The sequence below is a fragment of the Dermatophagoides pteronyssinus genome, unplaced genomic scaffold (assembly GCF_027571235.1).
Source record: "Dermatophagoides pteronyssinus isolate colony J.1.1.1.1 unplaced genomic scaffold, Derpt_VIB-CSIC_2022.12 sq0001, whole genome shotgun sequence".
In the NCBI taxonomy this organism is placed as follows: domain Eukaryota; kingdom Metazoa; phylum Arthropoda; class Arachnida; order Sarcoptiformes; family Pyroglyphidae; genus Dermatophagoides; species Dermatophagoides pteronyssinus.
In genome coordinates this window covers 3357482-3379348 of record NW_027461525.1, presented here as the reverse complement: position 1 = coordinate 3379348, position 21867 = coordinate 3357482, and the positions used below count along the sequence as shown (strand labels likewise).

Sequence of the window (21867 nt, the reverse complement as noted above, 5' to 3'; positions counted from 1 at the left end):
GCTGATTTGACCTATTCTCTTTCTCCAACTTTCTCATACTTATCACCAATTTTTTTGTTATAATCATCACAATCATAGCTGTTAATGACCATCATCAAACAAATGGCCAAAATAACGAGAGTTTTTCTTTCCTGTTATAGATTTGACACCTGTGATCGAGTTGAGTTGACAAAAAAAAAAAATATTCATAAACATCTGCACCAAATTTTTTTTGCCACCTACATTGATTGAAAAAAAGCTAAAACAATCGTGTCATTTATTTAAAAAAATGACCGGGAACGTTAAGAAGAGAAAAAGATAAAATAAAAGTTAACAAACTTCATTTTCAAGTTTGTTACAAGCCACAAATTTCCGACCATTACAAATAGACTTTGACCAGTATAGTATAAGCAAGAGAATTGGGATCATGTTTTTGTTTGTGTATTCAGTTTTTTTTGTCTCTCTTCAATAATTTGGCCAGTTGGTCAATCATGATGATAATGAGAAATAGAATCTATAGACTCTCTCTATTTGTATCGGCAAAAACCCAAAGATAACTAAAAATAGCACAATCAGATATGATTGAATGAAAATAGATGCATAACGAGATTATTGTTAGTTAACGTGTTCAAATAGATGTGTGTGTCCGATATTATTGATGGTGGTGATGTGAACAGATTTGATTCATTTTAAAACAGCTAGTAGCTATCTACAATGGCTCACTGATGATTCGATAGTCCATGATCACCATCATGGATGATGGCTAACGGTTGATGACCAGGAGATTTTTTTAACTTTTTCTCTCACTTACACTCTAATTGTTTCTGTTCTTTTTCTGGATTGCTGTTAAATAACTTGGATAATGATGACAGTGATGTGGATGTTCATAATAGTAAACGAATCAAAAATAAAGAAAGGAAAAAACAAACTATTGCTTTACAAACAAATGACCAACAAATTCATCCGTGTGAAGAGAGAAAAAAAAAGATCAAGAGAATTTTCTACTGACAAACAAATATAATTATACGGATAAATCGTTAAGGCCTTGGGTAAAATAGTTGAACATCTGGTAGTTGTAACCTATTAACTAACAAATATTCGTCAATCAAAAAAAAAATTTATGAAATTATCTGAAGTGATCATAACCATCTCACTTTCATTTTGTATAAGTGTTTTCTATTTCTATTGATTTTCATTTCTCATCAACAACAGAATATTCAAATAAAAAACAATGAAGCTATGCTATCTCAAATATGATGATCGTTGTTATATGAACAATAATAAATTCATTACATGGATCTATGTTCAATACATAATATTAATAGTATGTTGTTCAGGATTATTATGGCCACCAATCGTGCAAACAGCACCGTCAATCAAAATTGATAAAAACACTATCGAATTATTAAATAATGGTCTGAAAGCATTGGTCAGCATCAAGCAAATATTATCAACATTACAAACATTCAATGAACTTCATACGATGCTCAAAGAGCAAAAACAACAACAACAACAGCAACAACTACATAATCCAAATCAAATTTCCATTTCCGGTATGCCAATCTTATTACATTCTCCTACTTCGACATCATCTTCATCTGCAGAAACTTTGGATGTTAATCCGGCAACCTTGTTATCAATACAGCCTTTAACACCACTTTCAAACCGACCACGTGCAAATTTTGTTCAAAAATTGTTTGGAAAAATACCATCACTGTTATTGCTGCCAAATGTTAATAATAAAAGTCTGAATAACAAAGTTACTACAGGTAAATGATTGTTTTTGAAAAAATTTTATAAGCAAAACAAAGTTGTCTCATTGCTTCTAGTTCAACGAGATCCATCATTGGGATTAATAAAAATTGGTGAAAAGCCACCACCAGGTTTGTTTCCAGAAACATTGCCATATTCAGTTTCTCAATTTGAATCATCGAACGAACAATCAGTTGCATCACAATCCCCATCATCCATAAACGAACAAGATGCATTCAAACAGCTAACCTCAGCTGTTGTTAGTCAACATCAAAAACATCATCATAGTTTAGATCTTGATCACAATCTCAATCAACAATTATCAACATCAGAACTTGAAGATAAAAGAATAGCCCAACCGATAAATCGATTCATGTACAATAAACCATCATCATTTTTGACAAACAAAAACCAAGACGAGGAAGAAACATATGGATATTTTGATCATGATACATTGATACCATATCATTATTTTAGCACATCAGCATTTTCAGCTATACCAACCAAATCATTATCATCATCAATAGCGATAAAAAGAAGATAATTTATTTGTTTTATCATATCATTTTGATCATCAGCTGAAATTTAGTATTTTTTATAAAAATCTTTTAATTTGACAATTTTGTAAATAAACATCATTCAATTATCAAAGAAAAAATTTCTGATTATACAGTATACAATGAATAAATATAAAGCATCTATTTACGAGGAATTCGAATATGATCAGTCTGAATATAATTCAATTTTTATAAGATTCGTAACCATCAATTAATTCTCGTACTAGTCCTTCAATATCGACACGTCCCGTAGTATTATGATCCAAGTCAAATGGATCATAAACTTCAACGACATTAGATGGGCGAAATTTCGGAAATATCTTGGCTGTATGTGTGCAAATATAATTTGCGTTGAAATCAAATCGTGAATAAAATTCAAAAAAACCGATGAATAATTGAATAGTATTTTCTTTACAAATATTATGAGGAAAATTCCGTGTTACAGTACTTATGTTCGTACAAAAATCCGAACGGCAAGCATTCGTGTAATAAGGACGAAGTGAATTAGATAATTCAATAAGATGCTCAATAGCTGGGAAAATTGATATTTGTTGAAAATAAAATATGACTAATAAGGTTGCAGCATACGATGACAATTGGATTTGTTCGCATATTATGTTTTTTGACCAGAAACGAACCAGCATGGCAACTGACTTAAAACGTGCATCCAATTTACATAGAAAGCGAATTAAACGAGTGTTTGTCAAACCGAGAGCACAATTAACATTTAGATCGCATTTGATTGATAATTGAATCAATTCCTGATATTCATTACTTTCCCAAATATCGCTGAATATAGTTAAACGAAGTAAGGGAACGCGCATTTTTCGTTGTAATAATGTTTCAATGAATACATTGTAGGGAAACAGCGTATCTTCATGAGTACGCAATATGGATCGAATTGAACGAAAAAGTTCGCGGATTTTTTCAAACTTTTCTGCTCGATAAATCAAAGGCTTATTATCAAGGCGAATGCCGGGTATGCTCACGAATATATCAATATCCGAATGATCTTTGAAGGCTAAACCAGAGCCAATCGAACCGTAAATCTGCAATTTACAAGGGAATTTTTGTTTACATAGAGCATTTTCCAATTGTTGTACCATATGGCGCCGTTGTTCAATTAATGATGCGGGTAATAAAAGTTTTTCGTCCAGAAATTCTTGTATTTCGATTGATGATATTCTTTGTCCACATTTTCGTTTGACATCAACAATTAATTTTTTAAATTCATCAAATTTTAATAATCGGCGATCTTTTTCAGATAAATTCGGATGTTCTAGGATTAAGTCTGGAATTTGAAGAGGTTCAACCATGATAAATAAATATAAAAACCGTCGTTTTTAGTATGCAAATGAATGATAAATTAAATAAATACAAATGTTAGATGATGATAATTTATTTAATGAAATCAATTGGTTGTAAACATTGAATTTTAATGATTTTAATAATAATAAATAGATTAATGTGTAATCATAAACATTATTTAAAATACTGAATTGAATTTTATCGAGGTTACATGTTTTTAATAATTTAGTTACCAAATAAGAACAAATAAAGATTTGCTAAATGCATGAAAAATGCATGCATTGAGCAATAAACTCGCCCCAAAACATGATATATCATAGCTATAGCTATTATAAACGATAATATTGCCATCCAGTGTTTTTTGTTGGTAACTTAAAATTCCAACCTTCATGAAATAGTGATGATCATTGATCTCCAAAGTTAATATTGGTTATATAACCTAAAGACAATAATGTTATTACGTTGATCAAACGTAATGATGAAGAGAAACGTTTATTGGTCGTTTTCTTCTGATGAAAAAAAAGCTTTAATTTTCTCTTGGGTAATTCACCTTGCTTAACAAACATTAACAAACTTACAATGAAAAATTTGAAGTTAAATTATTACAAACGGAAAAGATTTTGTTATATGATCACTAAATTTATTTATATCAACAAAATGGCTATTATTTAAATTTTGAAATATTCGTAGACATAATGCTAACGAGGAAAACATTTTCTTTAATCATTAATTAATTTAATCGTGGGAATATTATGGTTTCATTCGCATATCATGGTCTCATAGTATCATATATACAAATTAGATATGTTTTTTTTCTTGTTTTAGTGAATTTTCGTAAAACGATTCCATTGGTTTGCTATCATCATCATAATCTCATTCATCATCATTAACATTTATTTTTTTCATAAAAAAAATCAGGAAAATATGAATTGTTTTTAGTGTAGACAGGACGACAAACAATAATCCAAAAGCGGAAAAAAATGACCTAACGAAAAATAAAATCACATCAACATTAAAAAAAGATTCGTCATCTTATGCACTATTTTGATTGTTTTATCTTGTTCCACATTCATGATAACAGGTCACATGTCGAACGATATGTTTGTTTCATTCGATAATTAAGTTTTGATGGTGTAGAATAACGATTATTTAGGTTATGATGTTGGCGATTTTGATTATAATTGAATCGTTGATAATGAGGACTGTACGATGTTGTAGAAGACGATGATGTCGATGATGATGAAGATGAATATTTTGAATTTGATCGATTTGATGCTAAATATTGTTTTAAAGATGAGATATGTTTAATATCATCATCCGATTGTTTGATTGGATGTTCATCTATTTGGCCATTAGATAATTGGTGTGATGAAAAGAATAATCGTTTGCTTTGTTCCAATCCGATTCGATTGAATGTTGGCAGCTGTTTCATTGGATTCGGTCGTAACTGTATGTAACGTGATTTAGTTTTAATGGGCGTTGTAGTAATAGGCGTCGCCGAAGCTGATAATTTTTTCTTTTCTAAACTACCATTCCTTTTAGAGCTGATACTGTATTTTGATTGTACGGGTATCGAAGATGCAGAAAGTTTGGCCATAGTAGTTGAAGATGATGATGATTGATGATTGGACATTAATGTATTGGATATTTTGGCAGCATAACCACAATAGTATAAGTCATCAGAAATTTTTCCACGTCGATTAAAACAATGATCCGAACAATGTACTTCATGGCTAACGTTATTTTCATAATAATCATCTTCACATGGATCATATAATGGATTTTTAGCCTTTAATGGTACCCTACGATGAAGATTATTGGCCAGATTCGATGTAAATAATTTACGACTGATCACTGGATTTAATGCATCATTAGATTTAAATTTTGACCAGAATAAATCTAAGGCAACAATGTTGATTAAAAGTATCCAACATGGATGTCGCAGATATTGATGGCGCTGTTCATTATCTACCATTAATTGTATATGATGTACACAATAATTTTCTAATGAAGACGATGATGATGAAGTCGGTGCATTAAGCAACGGATTCATTCGTTGTCTAGAATTTTTTAATGGCGTTTGTTGTGGTGGTTGAGATAATATCGAAACCATGGATTGTTGAAACTTTTTAAAATCAAATATCATCTGTGGTTTGTTTATCTCCAATGGAATCATTCTCGATCTTTGTTCTTGTTGTTGTTGCTGTTGCTGTGAATATTGAAAATCTGAATTTCTGTTCGGAATACCGGGACCAAGAAACACTGGACATCGACCAATACGTTTAATGTGTACATTACCTAAATCGTCAATTTTTAATTTGAATCCCTAAGAATGAAAATTTTTTTAAATTGTCAATTTTGTTATTCCTTAATAATTGATTAATATGATTATGATCGAATTTACCGAACGAATCTGTTGTTTAATCATCTGTACTTCCAAATCACGTTTAGGATTAGGAAAACCATTCAAACCAATACGATAACCATCAAATCCGCGATCGGAACCGTTAATCGATATGACTTGTGATCGAGCATATGCTTTAGCTACACGTCGATTTCGTTCAAAACAGATAATTTTAGCCCATATTTCATCATCGATTTGATTCCATTTATTACGAATTTCTTTTAATTGATCCTTTTTTCAAAATAAAATACATCACCAAATAATAAAAATTTTTGAATTAAAAATCGAAAAGATTATAATCCATTTGACATACATCGATTAATTGATGGAAATTGTACCAGACATTTTCATCGTCATCATCATCATTGTCATCATGAATATAATTATGATGATGATCATCATCACCATCTTCATCATCAACATCACCACCATAGGGATCTTCTTCAGTATTCATATTTGGAAGATATGGATCAAGAACATCTGGATGTTTGTAAAGATTATCCGATGATGATGATGCCGATGATGATGAAGAATTTGATGAAGAATCTTCCGATTTTGATATGATTTTTCGTCGTGAAATCATTATCATTAAGGCAAGAATAATAATATTAAAACACAAGCACGATTTAAGTTTAAGATAACGATAAGATTTATTATTAAAAAGTGATAAATATTTATTTCATTGATAAATGTATGATTATATTGAATTTTTAAAAAGAAACAATTTTTAAAAAGTTTAATTTAAATACAATTATAGTTTAACAACAATGCTGTGTTCATTTTCATTTTCATTTTAGTTTTGATGTTATCATTACGACGATGTTTGTTGGGTAAATGTTGAAATGAAAATAAAAAACCCAATGTTTTGATTCCATCTGTTTTTGAAGTTGAAATCATCAACAAAGTCAAATCCGTATAGTTGAATTTTCTCTTTAATCTCATATTTTTTTCTGAATCATCTTGACTGGACTCTTTTTCGTTTCATATGATATTGTATGTCTCTCACAAATCGTGTCATCAAAAAAGTCATAATTTTGGATCGTTCGGTTTTTCTACGAAAAAAAGCAAACTCTTTTCGTCAACTTTTTTTACCAACCTCCGGTATGATAAGAAAACAAACCAAACATCTATGACAATTACTGAGAATGAGCATTAAAATATTTAAAAAATCATTGGCAAAACCGGAAAAGAAGTGAAAACATTTTTAGACAAAGAAAATTGTTATTTGATGATGACTAGACACTTTTGTCCCAAAAATGATGATGAACATAATTCGTCGAGCATCACTTGTAATATGAACAAAAAAAACATTTTTAACACTTTTTTGGTTGTCACTAAATAATCATATTATATAAAAGAACAATGAATCAAGTGGTTTTTTGAGGAAAAAAAAGTTTCTGCAAAAAAATTGTAGGATTTTTCAAATTATCCAAAATAACAACTAGATAACTTGACCGAACAAGATTACTATCTGATCCAATACTTCTTGACGATAAACTATGATGAATCAGAAAAAAATATGACCATTGAATAACGACATGATGATAATCATCGTCGTCATCATGATTTAGATGATCATCCATCATCATGATAATCATCTTTGATGTAGATCAAAAATGACAAATTTCGCTTCGGTTCACGGATTCTTATACAATCTTCCAACGATAACAATGACGAGATCATGTCATTTGATTTTTATGGCCATTTAGAAACACCTGTTGGTCGAAATGTTTGCGCGTGGCATAATGAACATATGGATTCATTAAATGATCATGACAAAATCAGGGTGACCATCGAACCATTTTATCAAACACAATGTTATAATGGTCAGGTGTCATTTGTTATGTATGCTACCTTTTAAGCCGGATAATTATGTTATTCATTCATTCATTCAATGATTTTGTCCTTAATTTTTTATTAGTTTTTTTGAACATTGATATAAGCAAATCATAATCAACGATCAAGATGTTCAGAAAATAAATAAATATTTTTTTGTCAATATTATATAACTTAATAAAAATCATTATTTTGAATCATTTTTATCTGAAAATAAATGAAACAAATTGAAAATGAAAATTTACTATCATTTTGTGGTTAGATATGGATAACTATACCATCTAATCATATCTTTAGATTTTTCATACAGAAACAAAAATTAAATTGACTAATTGAGCTAAGATAATCAATTATAAATTTCTCACTGTTTTTTGCAAATTTTCTTCTTTTTCCAGTAGCTTTGAAGTCCATTATTATTCTCATCTTCAAATTTACCATAGTTATTTTTTCATTAAATTATACAACGAAAGGTGTATTAGACATAATAATAATATTAAATAATGGATAATTTTTTGCGAATAATAACAAAAAAGATTATTCATTATCTGTAATGCTCATCATCATCATCATCATCATTTTTTAAAATAAATATAATGATGATGAACTTTTTTTCTCGTTTCAAACACGACAAAAAAGTTGAATTCCAACTCTTGACTATCCATGATAAATAGTATGGTCATGATGAGTTAAATGAAAGAAAAAATTATTTTTTGATACGATCCTAATCCTTATCAACATACTTTTTTTTGGTTTGTTTCAAAGCAAAAAGCATTTCGAAAAAATGGACAAACAATGATATTAAGTGACAAGATGTACCAACTGATTGAAAGAAAAACTTTTATTTTTTTCCATCTAATGATATAGTCATTTTCATCATATGATAAAAGTAGAATGAAATGAAGTTGTGTGATGCTTATACAGAAAAGAGAAAGTGAAAAAAAAGGTCAAGATATATTTTTTTTGATATTTGTTATTGGAATGAAATTTCTGATCGATAGTTTTTTCTGGACAACAACATGATTTTAATATGATAATCCACTTGAATCTTCAGAAATTTCGTCAAGATTTGAATGGAAATTGAAAAAACAAATTAACACGGAGAAAATGAATTTATGTGATTTTATATTATACAAATTATAAGATAACATAACAGATCATATGAAGTGATTATGATAATTATAATATCAACAAGCAAATTCGTGCGAGGAAAAAACTTCATCAAATAATTTGTCGATTCGATCAACAAATTACGTTCATGTTGAATAAGTAATAGAGTCATATTGAAATTTTATCCAATCTAAATCTTAATGAAATTGAAGGAAAGAATGAATGAATGATCAATTCAATGTTGATATTTTTTTCATGTTCAATATTAAATTATTAACAGACAAAAAAAATAAAATGAAAAAAAATCTGCATAAAGATAACAGCTAATCATTGATGATAATATGGTCAAAGATATTGATCGATCGATCGATCATCGACATAATAATGAACAAATCTATGGATCATATGAGCATAATGGATTTTTTTCTTCTTATTTCACCCATTTCAATCCATATATATTGTTAGAATCCATTATAAACACGATGATATGTAATAAATGGTAAAAGGAGAAAAAAATGTCAATATAATCTCTTTGGCGATCAAGGACAATTACAGTGAACTTTATCTTCGAAAAACTTTGTTGAATCAGTGTGGATTTTACTTTGTCGTTAATCGTTCATTTTAAACAATTTTTTTCTACCTATTGTAAATATTTACAATGACCATTATATTAGTGAGCCCAATTGACTATGATGGTGTTGACTTAAAAAAAGGTAGTATCATAATTTTATCTTATATGAAAAAGCGATGATAAGAAGACTAATAAACTAGACTTTTTTCATTAAAGACTAATAATGTTCGTAAATATAAACCTATCATCCATAATTAATGATAATGGTGATTATCACAAAAAAAAATCATATCGTATCCGACTAAAAATATCTTTTAAATATCTGTAAAATTTTTCTAGGTTCTTGATCTTCGAATTAAAAACACTAACACATTTATATACTGCTGTGGACAGAAAAAAAGAGATGATGATCTACATGTCAACATTAGTGAAAATTTTGTTGTTGTTTTTTTAACAACAACAACAACAACAAAATCGGTTATTTTTGTAGCCGATTAAATAAATGGTGAAAATAATTTCGGTCAAAAGTTGATAAAACTAAAAACTAGATATTTTCCTTCATCCTTAACCAACTGATAACTAACTAACATTAGTTTTCTCATTTTTTTGAACGATATTTTCTTCGGGTGATCATCATCATCATCATTTTTTAATTTATCTAGTTATGAATTTTTGCCCAAAAAAAAACAATAAAAATAAAATAAAAACTTAAACAACAACAACAAAAACAAAACAAAACAAAAAATCATCGGATCGGAAAGCATGAATTTAAAAAAAAAAATTCAATTCAACTAAATGTTGATCTCAATCTACAAACGATTGCTATTTGTGTTTTACAAACAATGACTATTGCTTTGATATTATTCATATGGAGTGTGATATAGATAGAGATGAATGTTGATAATAATAATAATAATGTGCGACAATATAAAAGACAAAAAACAACAACAACAATTTATACTGATCGTTAGATAGAGGGGGATAATATGATGGTTTCAAATAAATCGACAGGTGTTGTTTGTATGTATTGTATCATTGTGTGTTTATGTCCACCAATTGACAAGTTAGATATAAATCTTCATACAATATAACGATTCAATTACAGGAGACACCATTGATATTTGTAATTCAGATCTATAGGAAGAATAATATTTTTTTTAACACAAGAAAAATTAAATGTGTAAAAGGTATTTGTCCCAAATAAGTGTATGTCATTCTATCATTAAATCGATTAAGGAACTTGAATGTTTTCAATGGTTCCGATTTTCAGTAGAATTAAATAAAAGGATTATTATTGAAAAAAAGTGTTCGACATAATGATCAACTATTATCATTATGAAACAAGGTTTAATAGTGAATTTTTCCTTTCTCTGTTGTTATTGTTGTTAATCAATCCAAATGATGATTATGATGATTATGATGAATGTAGAACGGACATGAAAACTTTCAAACAAACGGAATAGGTGTGTGTATAAAAAAATGAATAGAAAATGTTTGTTTGTATTATACATTGATCTTACGTCGAATAGCGGAAAACATTTAACATGTTGATCATCATCATCATTAGCGATAATGATCGCGTAATATTGAATAATTGAATAACCGAATAACCTCGATGACTATCAACAAATAACAGAAAGAAAATTCATAAAGCAAATAATTGAATTAAACAAATACAAGAAATCGTCATTTTATGAAATCTAATCTCAGCTAAAACTTTCGATTTTCATCATACAATTTACGAAATTCAATTGACAATTTTTTAAAAACCAAAATCACATTTTGCCAATATGTTATGAAATCTTTTCTTTTTGTTGATCAGTAAATCAAACTATACTAAAGAAGAGAAAATAAAAGATGATTAAAATAATGATAGATAACAAAAGTCAAGCAAAGGATCTGAATCTGATATTTTTAACACTATATATTTTTATTAATAATATATATTTAGTGTTGAAAAAAATATCAGTAGCCAATAGTAGAAAATAATTTAAACTTATCATCATCATCACCATTGTAATAGATTGATGATGAGAATAAATGCTTATATAAGATGGGAAGCAAGGAAAAAAATTTTCTTTTCTTTTTTTGACAATGATGATGATGTCCGACAACAATCCATTCATCCATCGGTCGAATCACACGTTTACGATTTGGATTTGGCGTTTGAATTGTGAGATATTATTTTATTTTCAACTTAATCATCATACGGTTGGAAAAAATGATGATGATCGACTGTGTGTTGTTCGTTAACATTTAGTTGTGGTCATTTTTATTCTATTTCAAATATAATGATGAACCAATGCGAAAAAAAAACTATTTTTAGCTAATCTATTGCGTGTGTTTGTACGCGCGCGTTCTAGATTATCACATAATACTCGAAGTGATGGTATTTTGCTTCGTTTTTGTTATACGATAATGATTATTATGATGATGGATATAACACACATCCACGAGCATTAACAAAAGAACACATTTTTTACACATAAAATTGATTCAAAAGAAAAATCTGAAAAAATTGACCAACACAAAAAAATCAACAATGAAAAACAAGAACATAAATTATAAGAATTTTGTCTCGTTAGACAATATTGTTATCGTAAAACCCATTAATAAATTACGAACAATTTCATTTTGTGTTTGAAATTCAGGAAAATTATCTCCTGTGTTAAACGGAATATTACTGTAATCTAAAATCTTAACATTGATGTTATCTATGCAAAATGATTAATCTATCAATCAATCATTTCTGGAGAAAAAACATTATGTTCATTGTTTATATCAAACAACAATAGCTTCATCATATATAATTGTCATTCGGTGAAGCAAAAATTCGTGGCTACCGTGTGTAGCATTTTATATTGAGAAAAAAAATTGTTAAACAATCAACATTATGATATTCAACAGATGGATTATTGTGAATAATTTGTTTCAATCATCATCAAAACTAAAATCCAACCAAATATATGATGTTGCTGTCGATAGAAAATTTTTTTCATATGTTCGACTTTAGGATGAATAGATATATGTTTTATGTGTCTACGAACAAACCATAATGACCAATGAAAAACAGATTGTTCTTTTTTGATTGTTCGAAAAATGCTACTGTTGTTCCGTAACATCCAAACACAAACAATGCAGATAATGTTTGATAAATATTAAAATTTCCAGCGATAAGCAAAACAACAAAAAAAATTATCATTTCGAACAAATGCATCAACATTCAACTAGCATAAACAGGAGCATTGAACAAAGATTTTTCGAATTTACAATGATCATCATGAATGATAGTCAGACATTTGAAAAAAATTGACAGAACAGATTTCCGAGTTTTATCTATGTGTCATGAATTATATCTGAAAAAATAGTTTTTATTGATTTTTAAATTTATTTATTTACGATTAAAAATTCATAAGAGGAAGTACCATTCAGATGAATAATTACATTTGGAATTAGACAAGATATATATTTTTTATTATTATAGGGGTTTCACACTAGCAGCAATGTGAGTGAAATATTTCAAATGCAATATTTCACTACATTTCAGCCTTATGGACTGAAATATTGCATTTGAAATATTTCACTCACATTGCTGCTAGTGTGAACCCCCTATTATGAAAATCTCTATTGGATAGTTGGTTTTTGTTTTGGCTGTTCATGTTCGCCATCATTTTGATTATGATTATGGACATTAAATGGATCATTTGATTCGAGTTGTGCTGCCAATACTTCGGCAAAGACATCATCAACAAGTTGTCGATCTTGTTCAGATAAACATTCTAGCTTAGGATGGCGACTGAATCGTTCATGAATATCAAGAAATAATTGTTTCATTTGATTTCGAGCACGTGGCCTAGGTGCCGGATTGTTATTTTGTATGGTTCGGTAGTTTTCTTCCTTGATTTTATGGATTCGATCTTTGAGATCAACAATTTCTTCTTTTAATTTTAAAATTAATTCAGCATTCGGTGGCGAAGAACAACCTGTATCACCACGATCGATCATCTGAAAAAGTTTTTGTTGCATACGAGCCGTTTCCGATTTTCGCTCTTCAATTTCCAATTTGAGTTTATGATTTTCATCAATAATTTTCTGTATTGAATTCATTAAAATGGTCGAATCTAGTGTCAGATTAGTATGTTGTAAAACATTGCTATTTTTTGATTTTTCGCTCATGTCGATTCGATGCTTCAAGTCATCAAAATTTTTAGCAACCAAATCAAATTTAGTTTCCAAAAAATTTTGAAAATCATTTAAAGAATCAACTATTGATCTACCTGGATTATGCTGTGAATCACTATTGTCGTTTTCTTCAACTTCTTTAATAGTTGTTCGTTGAACGTCGACAGTATTTTTAACTTGTTGAATCAATGGAAAAATCGGCATAGCTCCGATTCGCGACATTTTTGTTGCTAAATCTACATTTTTATCTTTTGTTTCAAAAGTTTCAGATGATGATGGTTGAAGACTAGATTCTAGATTTGTTGGTTCATCTTTTTCGAAACCAATCATTTCGATTTCTATGGCTATTTTCCAGATTTTATTTTCCGGTTTTTGTTTAGAAAGTTTTTCGATCGGAATGATTTTTCGATAATAATCAAGCTGTGAGTAAGGTATGAGTAGATAAAAACGATCACCCGGATTCTTACAAATCCATTTGAATAATTCCCGATTATCATCTTCTAATTTACATCGATGTACAGATTCATCAAGCAAAATAAGACGACCTTTAGGATTCGAATGTAAAGAACAATTGTGCTCGAATGCAATAATTTCTAATCGAAAACAGATCAAAGTATTCGAACATTCGAATTTTTTGCTCCAATCATCACTGAGTGGTTCGTGGAAACCTAATGGCTGTTTTACTGAAATGTCACCATTATCATTATGTTTAATGAATCGAACAGAAAACAGACAATGAGCAAGATTTCGACAAAATTGACATACATCGGAATGATTTTCAAACAATATGGACCATTTTTGCCGTTGGTCATCCTGAATAAGGCAATAATTCTTTTGTTGACACTATGGATAAAATAATCGTTGATAACAAATGAAAGAATAAAAAAATTTCAAACAACTAACAAGAAAAGGAAAATTTTCTGTTATTGTAGCCGAACAGATGGTCTGATTTTTGGCCGTATATAAAATAATTCGATATAAGGATTCTTGATCATTTCCACAGAGGGCAAGGCCAAATTTTCCAACATAAGAATATTGCGAATTTTCACTGGGATAAAGATAAAGAATATAATGATTAAAAATCACACAAATATCATTCTTACTCACAATTTATATACATTAACTGCAAGCGCAATGAAAACACTTAATTTGGATCCCGAAGAGTTTGATGAGGATGACGATTTTCGGGATAAATCTTCTTCTTGTTTTTTATTTTGTTTTGGTTTATAAATTAAACGAGTCTTTGAATCCTCCATCGAATTATTATCGCCATCCTCATCATCAAATATATTTGATAATTTTTTTTTACTTTTGTAAAAATGAAATTAATTCAATACAACTTGGTGGATTATCGAAATTTACCTTTTCATGATCTCAACTTCATCATCATCATCATTATCATTTAAATCTAATTTGATCATTTTTAAAAAATTTATTGAAAAATTGCAAAAAAATTAAAAATACACCCAGCAAATTAGATAACAAAAAAATAAATAAATAAATAAAAAATATAATCGAGGAGTACTCGCCAATGCTGAGGAGTGTTGCAGACGATGGTCTTTTCAATTGTCATCATTTAGCAATCCCCGAATTTCAGAGAAAATGCACGCCACTATCACTTTCTCTTGGGCAACAAGAGAATTGCGTAAAAACGTATTCATAGATGGTGCTCAAAATCGTATCATTAAAGCATAAATGTCCATGACATTTGTTCCAGTTATTCCGGTTCGAATCAGACATTCGGGTGCATGTTCGATCCAAAAATTATACGAATCATGATCAGCCAAGGATTGCTTCCAAACATTAGATAATTTGAATGGCCATTTTAATTGTACTCCAGCTACTGGTGTCGGACCATCTTGGCCATCAGTTCCAGCGAATAAAGCGTAAATTTCCGGACCTACCCATTTAAGCCGATCCATTTCATCAAGGAATAATAAACCCATTTCTTGACATCGACCACCGATGCCTAATAAGAAAGTGATAAGTTGAACTATTCTTTAGTTCGTACAGTAATAATTACGAACCTAATTTTCTTGTTTGATCCATACGAATAGTAACCTCACCACCGGCAAGCCATAAAACACCTTTATGCCGAGATCGATCTTCAGGAAGAAATTTATGATTACTGACCATGCTTATAAGCTGTCGAACGATCGACCGTGCTTCACCTGATAGTCCTGAACCTATCATCACAACCTTAAATCCGAAATTTTCAGCTCGTATTCTTGCTTCATTCAATGCAATAGCATTGTTGCCGATAATCGCATTGGTCAAGTTGATTTCGGGAAGAATTTTCTTTTTCTCGGTTGTGAAATGTTTGTCGATTCTTTCTTCAAATTTGAGAGAATATTTGCGCAAAACTTCTTCTGGTTTTAATTGTGTGGACTGCAAGACAGTAGGACCACTAGCAATCATTTCGATCGGGTCACCGATAATATCACTAATAATGAATGTAAACAATTCTGAATTCGAATTCCATTCAAATATTTGTTGCGCCATTTTTCCATGTTTGACTTGCGATAAACAGCTTCGTATCAAATTCAACTCGACAATGTTTGCACCATGCCGTACCATCGATGTGATTACATTTAATTTATCTTTTATTGAGATCGATTCTTTTGGAAGCGATAACAATGCTGAACCACCTCCAGATACAAAGCCAATGACTAATGGATTCGAATGCTGAGTGACATGTTGGTGAAGTTTTTGCATTAAATCTTGTGTATTTTTTAAGGAAAAATCATCGGGTAAATTATTTCTTCCACATTCATGATAGGTTGTGTTGTATTTAGTGAATAAATGTTGTTTTTTGACGATTGAACCAAAAGGTACGTTCAGGTGACCTTTGACATTGATTGACAATTGGTATTGATCAATTTGTTCCAAAAGTCCTTGACACATTCCCACAATTGCTTTTCCTATATTTTCGATAATTTAAACTGACATGAGTATTTTTTCATACCAAACTTACCGGCTCCGAATAGGAAAACATCACGACCAACAATTCGAATTTTATGCCATTTTATACTATCTTCATCGATCTGTTTTAATCGAACATGCAAATTACCATCATGGGGTTCGATTCGAATGGCCGACCGAATTAATTGCTGGGGCAATACAGCATCAACTGCCGAAGTAAAAATTTGATTCAAAATTTGGATACTCGTTTTGGACATGTTGCAATTAAATACGATCCTTTTCAGTCTGAATAGCCACTTTGTTTAAATAGAATGTAATCGTCAAAAATTATGATGCAAACATCTGTTTCATTTTTGGATTCCAAATTAAATAATATAAGATTGATTTTTTTGAATTTAATTTTGTGATACATTTGCTTCCTCGAAGATGGACACATGAATCAACATTTTTGGAAAAAAACAATATATAACTTGAAGTTTAAAATCCATCTCTCTCATCGTGAAAAGTGTCAAATTCTACAAAATACAATATGGCTCGTCGTAGTCATAATGAAACCTTTATTCTCCTAAGAAATAATGCCCAAAAGAATCGTTCTTTTTATCGAGATGTAAGTCGAATTCGTTGTTATATTCTTTTTCAGTAATTTATACATTCATTGAAAGTTTAATAAAGATGATGAACGTGTCAAATTAGTCGGAGATAATGGTGATGACGATGAAGAGATTTACGATATGGAATTGACCGATAATAAAATTGTGGGCAGTGAAAATGGCGAACTATTTCATGATACAGCATTTCCTTCATGGATATCAACATTGGATGAATTCCGTTATGAGTCTTTCAATATCCGAGATAAAAGTATAGTGAAATATTATTGTATCGGATGTTTATAATGTTTTGTTTCATTTCTTTTCTTAGTTGAACAATTAAAAAAAACTCAATTAGAACACCTTAAACAACAAAGTACAGCCATATTTGCCGATGATATAGCAACTGAAAAACTAAAAGATTACGAAATGGAAATTGATCGCCGATGTCAAGAACTAAACATATTATTCAATCGGCTTCATTCAATTGTGATGCATTTTAAAACATTGAAAAGTTACGGCCAAATAAATGGAAATTGGAAACAATCGCAAACACAAGCTCGAATGGTGTCAAATATTTTGAGGAATATATTCCAATTTCAAGTACAAGAAGTTGTTGCGCTCACCCAATTGTTTCGATCATGTCAACGTGTCTATTTTGAACGACGTAATGAAGCAACAAAAGTTGATCCCGAATTCGTCATTACATTTGATAGTGATCTATTGGAAAAAGAATTAAATAATGATAATAGAATGGTAAAAACTTCATTCGACGATGATTCTGTGTTTTTTGATAATGTTCATGATAATAGCAATCATCAAACGCAACAACAGAAACAATTACAGATTTCCTTAGATGATCAGATCAAAATCGATCATTCTATCAATGATCATCTTCGTGAACGAGAACGTGAAATGAATTCAATAATGAAATCATTTGTTGAATTGAATCAGCTATTTCAAGAAGTTCAAACACTTGTTGTTGATCAAGGTTCAGCATTGGATCGAATTGATTACAATATCGAACAAGTTGAACATAGAGTCGAATTGGGAGCTGTAAGTCTTGAGAAAGCACATCAAAGCATTAGTCGTGTTCGTAAATTAAAGCTTATCCTTGGCGCCGGTTTATTCTTATTTCTTTTGTTTATATTTCTCATCATAAGATCTTGATTTTTTTGTCCAGACACACAAACACACCACTCTCATTATCACTGTTCATTCCAATATCAAAGTCACAAATTATTTATTTTTCTCCATTCATATTGCGTTTACTTTCACAACAAAAAAAAATTATTTTTCATGTAATAAATTTTGTTTGAATTTCATTTGTTCAAAAAAAAACAATCATAAATTGTTGGCTTCATTTCATAGTAATGTTCACCGATAGATGGAGTATAGTTTTCAAATTTTTTTTTCTTTAAACGGAGAACAATGGCTAATTGTCAGTTTTATCATTAAGAATATAATTTATGTAGCCACAAATGGCCAGTTTTTCCTTTATCTATTCTTATCAGTGCATTTTTTTGCAACTTTACCTATATCTCATTTGCTCTTCCCACACATGAACATACGAACAAAGTTTAATAAAAAGAACAGCTTGGAATTCAATGAAATGGAGATGACAGTCATCCTGGAGAGAGTGGGCGACAGATGATAACAAACTGATAACTATAAATTAAAAATCTGACAAACTCAAGTCAAACAGAGAGTGACAATATTTTTCGTAAATCATGACATTCGAATAATTTTTGATGGTCGATATACAGACTGCTTGACGACGATCACAATGATGTTGATGATGATAATGATGTTGAACACAACTATAGACAATTCAATCAATCATTCATTCATTCGTCCGAATGAAAACTTTTCTTTTTATTTGGTCAATTAAATTTTTTCGACAGGTGAAAAAAATTAAACTTGATTTTCAAGTCGAAACAATGCACATGGTTTTAATTTTTTTGTTAAACAAATACAATAGATTTTGATAAAGAAAAAAAAATGAAAAATGGTCGGAAATGGTCATAACTGTCTAATAATATTATAAACAATAAGTAATAATAATGAATGGCAAAAAAAAATTGTTCTAGAAATTTCACCAAGATGATTTGGCAAGATTTTCAACTGATCATCATCGTCATTATCTTAAGAGAGAATAAGAATTCACTATATGGATGATTATTACTGAAAATATTTTTATGAGAAATTCTGCCAAACAAAAAAAACAAAGAAATAATAAAAGCCGGATGCCTCGATTGAATTGGCTCGGTTATTATCATTTTTTATTTTCGATTTTTTTTCTTGCTAGAATATGTGAAAAAAAATGGCAATATTCATCAAAGGTCAAAGGTTATATGTGATGTTGATGATGATGAGAATATTCATCATCATCGTTTCAAATCTTGACATTTGAGAAGAAAATCAAAAACAATCAGTTCAATTGTAATTTTCATCCATGTTTATTTGTTTGTTTTTCTCGTTCGACATTTCAAATTCAATTTAAGGAATTGAAGAAGTCAATTATGAGAATCTATGTATGTAAAGAACTTGTTACTTGTAAATTGAAAAACCGACCGATTTATAGTGCACTCATCAATAAAATTATAGTCGGCAAACATGTATCAAAACAAACGAACAAAAAAAAATGCAATGGTCAATACCATTTGAACTTATTGGAATCATCCGAAAAAAAATTTTGTTGTCAAATGTTACGATGTCCATGCTTTCACATACACACAAAAAAAAGTAAGGAGAGTATTTTTCCAATCTACTTTTTTGAGGTGTTTGTTTATAAATGAACGAATTTCAGTCTTTCAAAACATTTTCAAAAAAATAAATTTCGTTTTTTTACGACAACGAAGAGGCTTTTTTCTATTTTCGTTTGTTAAAAAATTCAATTTTATTTTATGGATACAATCAACTTTTGTTGTTTCGATTCATAGATATACGTTGAAAATGTTTGTTTTTTTTTGTTGAAATTCAAATTAGAATTTTTTTATCCATGATCAAATCGAATGTATACGAATTCGAATTGTTTTAGTCAGTTTGTTTTAACGGATGATTCATACTCGACCATGATTTAATCATCAAACAAAGGTATACAAACGGAAAACAAACAAAACATAACTCTGCAATATATTGCATAACTTTGGAAAAAGTTATAAACACAAGCAAGGTAGCAAAATAGAGTGGGAGGAGATTTTTGTTTTTTTTTATATTCATCATTCAGTCTGGTTAATAGCATCCCACATTAGCTACATTTTTCATCCTGATTGGCTGTTTGTTGTTGCTCAGTTGTTTTGCAATTTGCGATTTGTTTTTCCTGATGCAAAATTTTTTCTTTTATAAATTTTTTTTTTTCATTATAGTCTCCAATGACCAGCACATCAATCTATAGATTTATGTACCACTCATATAACATCACATCACACACACACATCAGGTTTTAATCTTTGGCACGTACTTGATTCGAACCGAATAACAAAAAAAAATTTATTTGTTGTTATCTTTTTTGCCTGTGGCCATTTACAAATTTTATTTTATTTTTTGTTTGTTTTTTTCTTATATATTTTGTCAAAAATCGAATGATTATTTACAAAAAAAAAAAAAGAAGAGCCAGCACATGTCTAAAGAGAATCGTATTTAATGACTTAAACGTATTCAAATCGAATTAGATTTGAATAAGATTAGATAAGTCATCATCGTTCGAAGAAAATGAAGAAGAAACCCACACACGTGTTTGATTTGTTGAATGAAAAACAAAATCCAATGGTCAATTTACATTCAACAATCAAATTGATTTAGCTTCAAACTAAAAAAAAACAAACGTTTCTTTTATCACTCTAACAGCAAAGTAACAAAGTGATTTTTGATTTTAAAATGAAAATTCACTTTTCCAATTCTTTTATTTTATTTTTTTGAGAAAATTTATACCCGTTGGAAACCAGATACAATTTTTCATGATTCATCAAAACAACAAGACCTCCATGTTAACAATATTGAAAAAAATTGTTTACGAAAAAAATGATGAAATAAAAGAATCGATCATTTTTCATTGCCTTGATTCAATTAGAATTGATCTGGTGAGAACGGATGAACAAAAAAAAAATCATCATGATATGGCCAAAATCTATGGATGGAAACGAAAAAGCCGCACACACACACATCATCATCATAAACAACCCGATCACTTGAACAATAAAATTTTAAATAGTGATTTTTGTTCGTTGTTTGTATGCAACTGTATGTATAACCACACCGAAACTAACGAAAGACGCCCAATAGAAAAAAAAACATAAACAAGCCACACATTGATTCGATTGATGATGATGATGATGATGTATAATCGTCTATTAATCGATAGATATAGAAGAAAAAAAAAGAGAGAAAGTGCTAAAGAATCTTTCATCAAAATCAATCAATTTTTTCCTTTTATATTCTTGTTCATTTAATTTAAAAATTTTCTAACAATTGAATGAATGAATAAATAAATGGATTTATCCATTAGCATCAACATCATCATCATCGTCATCATAAAAATGTGATACTTGTTTGTTATTTGGGATTTAAACTTTGATCGATCAATTATTATCAAAAAAAAAAATCATCAATGTAGAATTTTTTTTTTGTATCTTTTAAAAATTTCAGAATTCTATATACTAA

The 21867-nt window shown here is 29.4% G+C and overlaps 6 protein-coding genes across 6 annotated transcripts; 2 read left to right on the top strand and 4 right to left on the bottom strand.

The window, feature by feature from the left end:
* Window positions 1–470: 470 nt before the first annotated feature.
* On the top strand, window positions 471–2298 carry LOC113793293 (uncharacterized). The gene is made up of 2 exons (XM_027343303.2): window positions 471–1748; window positions 1809–2298. Exons 1-2 carry the CDS (start codon window positions 1211–1213, stop codon window positions 2273–2275), a joined length of 1005 nt encoding a protein of 334 aa, XP_027199104.1. The 5' UTR covers window positions 471–1210; the 3' UTR covers window positions 2276–2298.
* Window positions 2252–3853, bottom strand: LOC113793292 (uncharacterized). Its single transcript, XM_027343302.2, has one exon. The coding sequence runs from the start codon at window positions 3602–3604 to the stop codon at window positions 2471–2473; it is 1134 nt and encodes a 377-aa protein (XP_027199103.2). The 5' UTR covers window positions 3605–3853; the 3' UTR covers window positions 2252–2470.
* A 374-nt stretch (window positions 3854–4227) lies between these two features.
* LOC113793127 (uncharacterized) lies at window positions 4228–6703 on the bottom strand. The gene is made up of 3 exons (XM_027343106.2): window positions 6314–6703; window positions 6001–6231; window positions 4228–5922 (listed from the first exon to the last, which is right to left on the bottom strand). The coding sequence occupies exons 1-3, from the start codon at window positions 6587–6589 to the stop codon at window positions 4666–4668; spliced, it is 1764 nt and encodes a 587-aa protein (XP_027198907.2). The 5' UTR covers window positions 6590–6703; the 3' UTR covers window positions 4228–4665.
* A 6421-nt stretch (window positions 6704–13124) lies between these two features.
* On the bottom strand, window positions 13125–15195 carry LOC113793143 (uncharacterized). Its single transcript, XM_027343125.2, has 4 exons — window positions 15059–15195; window positions 14804–15004; window positions 14600–14744; window positions 13125–14539 (listed from the first exon to the last, which is right to left on the bottom strand). Exons 1-4 carry the CDS (start codon window positions 15115–15117, stop codon window positions 13139–13141), a joined length of 1806 nt encoding a protein of 601 aa, XP_027198926.2. The 5' UTR covers window positions 15118–15195; the 3' UTR covers window positions 13125–13138.
* On the bottom strand, window positions 15098–16973 carry LOC113793144 (glycerate kinase). Its single transcript, XM_027343126.2, has 3 exons — window positions 16671–16973; window positions 15724–16617; window positions 15098–15665 (listed from the first exon to the last, which is right to left on the bottom strand). The coding sequence occupies exons 1-3, from the start codon at window positions 16873–16875 to the stop codon at window positions 15367–15369; spliced, it is 1398 nt and encodes a 465-aa protein (XP_027198927.2). The 5' UTR covers window positions 16876–16973; the 3' UTR covers window positions 15098–15366.
* A 23-nt stretch (window positions 16974–16996) lies between these two features.
* On the top strand, window positions 16997–18549 carry LOC113793145 (syntaxin-16-like). Its single transcript, XM_027343127.2, has 3 exons — window positions 16997–17225; window positions 17281–17476; window positions 17537–18549. The coding sequence occupies exons 1-3, from the start codon at window positions 17148–17150 to the stop codon at window positions 18373–18375; spliced, it is 1113 nt and encodes a 370-aa protein (XP_027198928.1). The 5' UTR covers window positions 16997–17147; the 3' UTR covers window positions 18376–18549.
* The last annotated feature ends 3318 nt before the right edge of the window (window positions 18550–21867 follow it).

What these genes read in the sequence shown, in the direction of transcription:
- LOC113793293 (XM_027343303.2), top strand. Translation starts at nt 1,211, where the DNA reads ATGAAGCTATGCTATCTCAAATATGATGATCGTTGTTATATGAACAAT. An exon ending in GAATAACAAAGTTACTACAG is followed by an intron (nt 1,749 to 1,808) that starts GTAAATGATTGT and finishes CATTGCTTCTAG; the next exon opens with TTCAACGAGATCCATCATTG.
- LOC113793292 (XM_027343302.2), bottom strand. Translation starts at nt 3,604, where the DNA reads ATGGTTGAACCTCTTCAAATTCCAGACTTAATCCTAGAACATCCGAAT.
- LOC113793127 (XM_027343106.2), bottom strand. Translation starts at nt 6,589, where the DNA reads ATGATAATGATTTCACGACGAAAAATCATATCAAAATCGGAAGATTCT. An exon ending in ATTTCCATCAATTAATCGAT is followed by an intron (nt 6,232 to 6,313) that starts GTATGTCAAATG and finishes TTTTGAAAAAAG; the next exon opens with GATCAATTAAAAGAAATTCG. An exon ending in TTAAACAACAGATTCGTTCG is followed by an intron (nt 5,923 to 6,000) that starts GTAAATTCGATC and finishes TTTCATTCTTAG; the next exon opens with GGATTCAAATTAAAAATTGA.
- LOC113793143 (XM_027343125.2), bottom strand. Translation starts at nt 15,117, where the DNA reads ATGATCAAATTAGATTTAAATGATAATGATGATGATGATGAAGTTGAG. An exon ending in GCAGTTAATGTATATAAATT is followed by an intron (nt 14,745 to 14,803) that starts GTGAGTAAGAAT and finishes TCTTTATCCCAG; the next exon opens with TGAAAATTCGCAATATTCTT. An exon ending in CAGAAAATTTTCCTTTTCTT is followed by an intron (nt 14,540 to 14,599) that starts GTTAGTTGTTTG and finishes TTTTATCCATAG; the next exon opens with TGTCAACAAAAGAATTATTG.
- LOC113793144 (XM_027343126.2), bottom strand. Translation starts at nt 16,875, where the DNA reads ATGTCCAAAACGAGTATCCAAATTTTGAATCAAATTTTTACTTCGGCA. An exon ending in TGTTTTCCTATTCGGAGCCG is followed by an intron (nt 16,618 to 16,670) that starts GTAAGTTTGGTA and finishes TCGAAAATATAG; the next exon opens with GAAAAGCAATTGTGGGAATG. An exon ending in GGATCAAACAAGAAAATTAG is followed by an intron (nt 15,666 to 15,723) that starts GTTCGTAATTAT and finishes CTTTCTTATTAG; the next exon opens with GCATCGGTGGTCGATGTCAA.
- LOC113793145 (XM_027343127.2), top strand. Translation starts at nt 17,148, where the DNA reads ATGGCTCGTCGTAGTCATAATGAAACCTTTATTCTCCTAAGAAATAAT. An exon ending in ATCGTTCTTTTTATCGAGAT is followed by an intron (nt 17,226 to 17,280) that starts GTAAGTCGAATT and finishes ATTCATTGAAAG; the next exon opens with TTTAATAAAGATGATGAACG. An exon ending in TTTCAATATCCGAGATAAAA is followed by an intron (nt 17,477 to 17,536) that starts GTATAGTGAAAT and finishes TTCTTTTCTTAG; the next exon opens with TTGAACAATTAAAAAAAACT.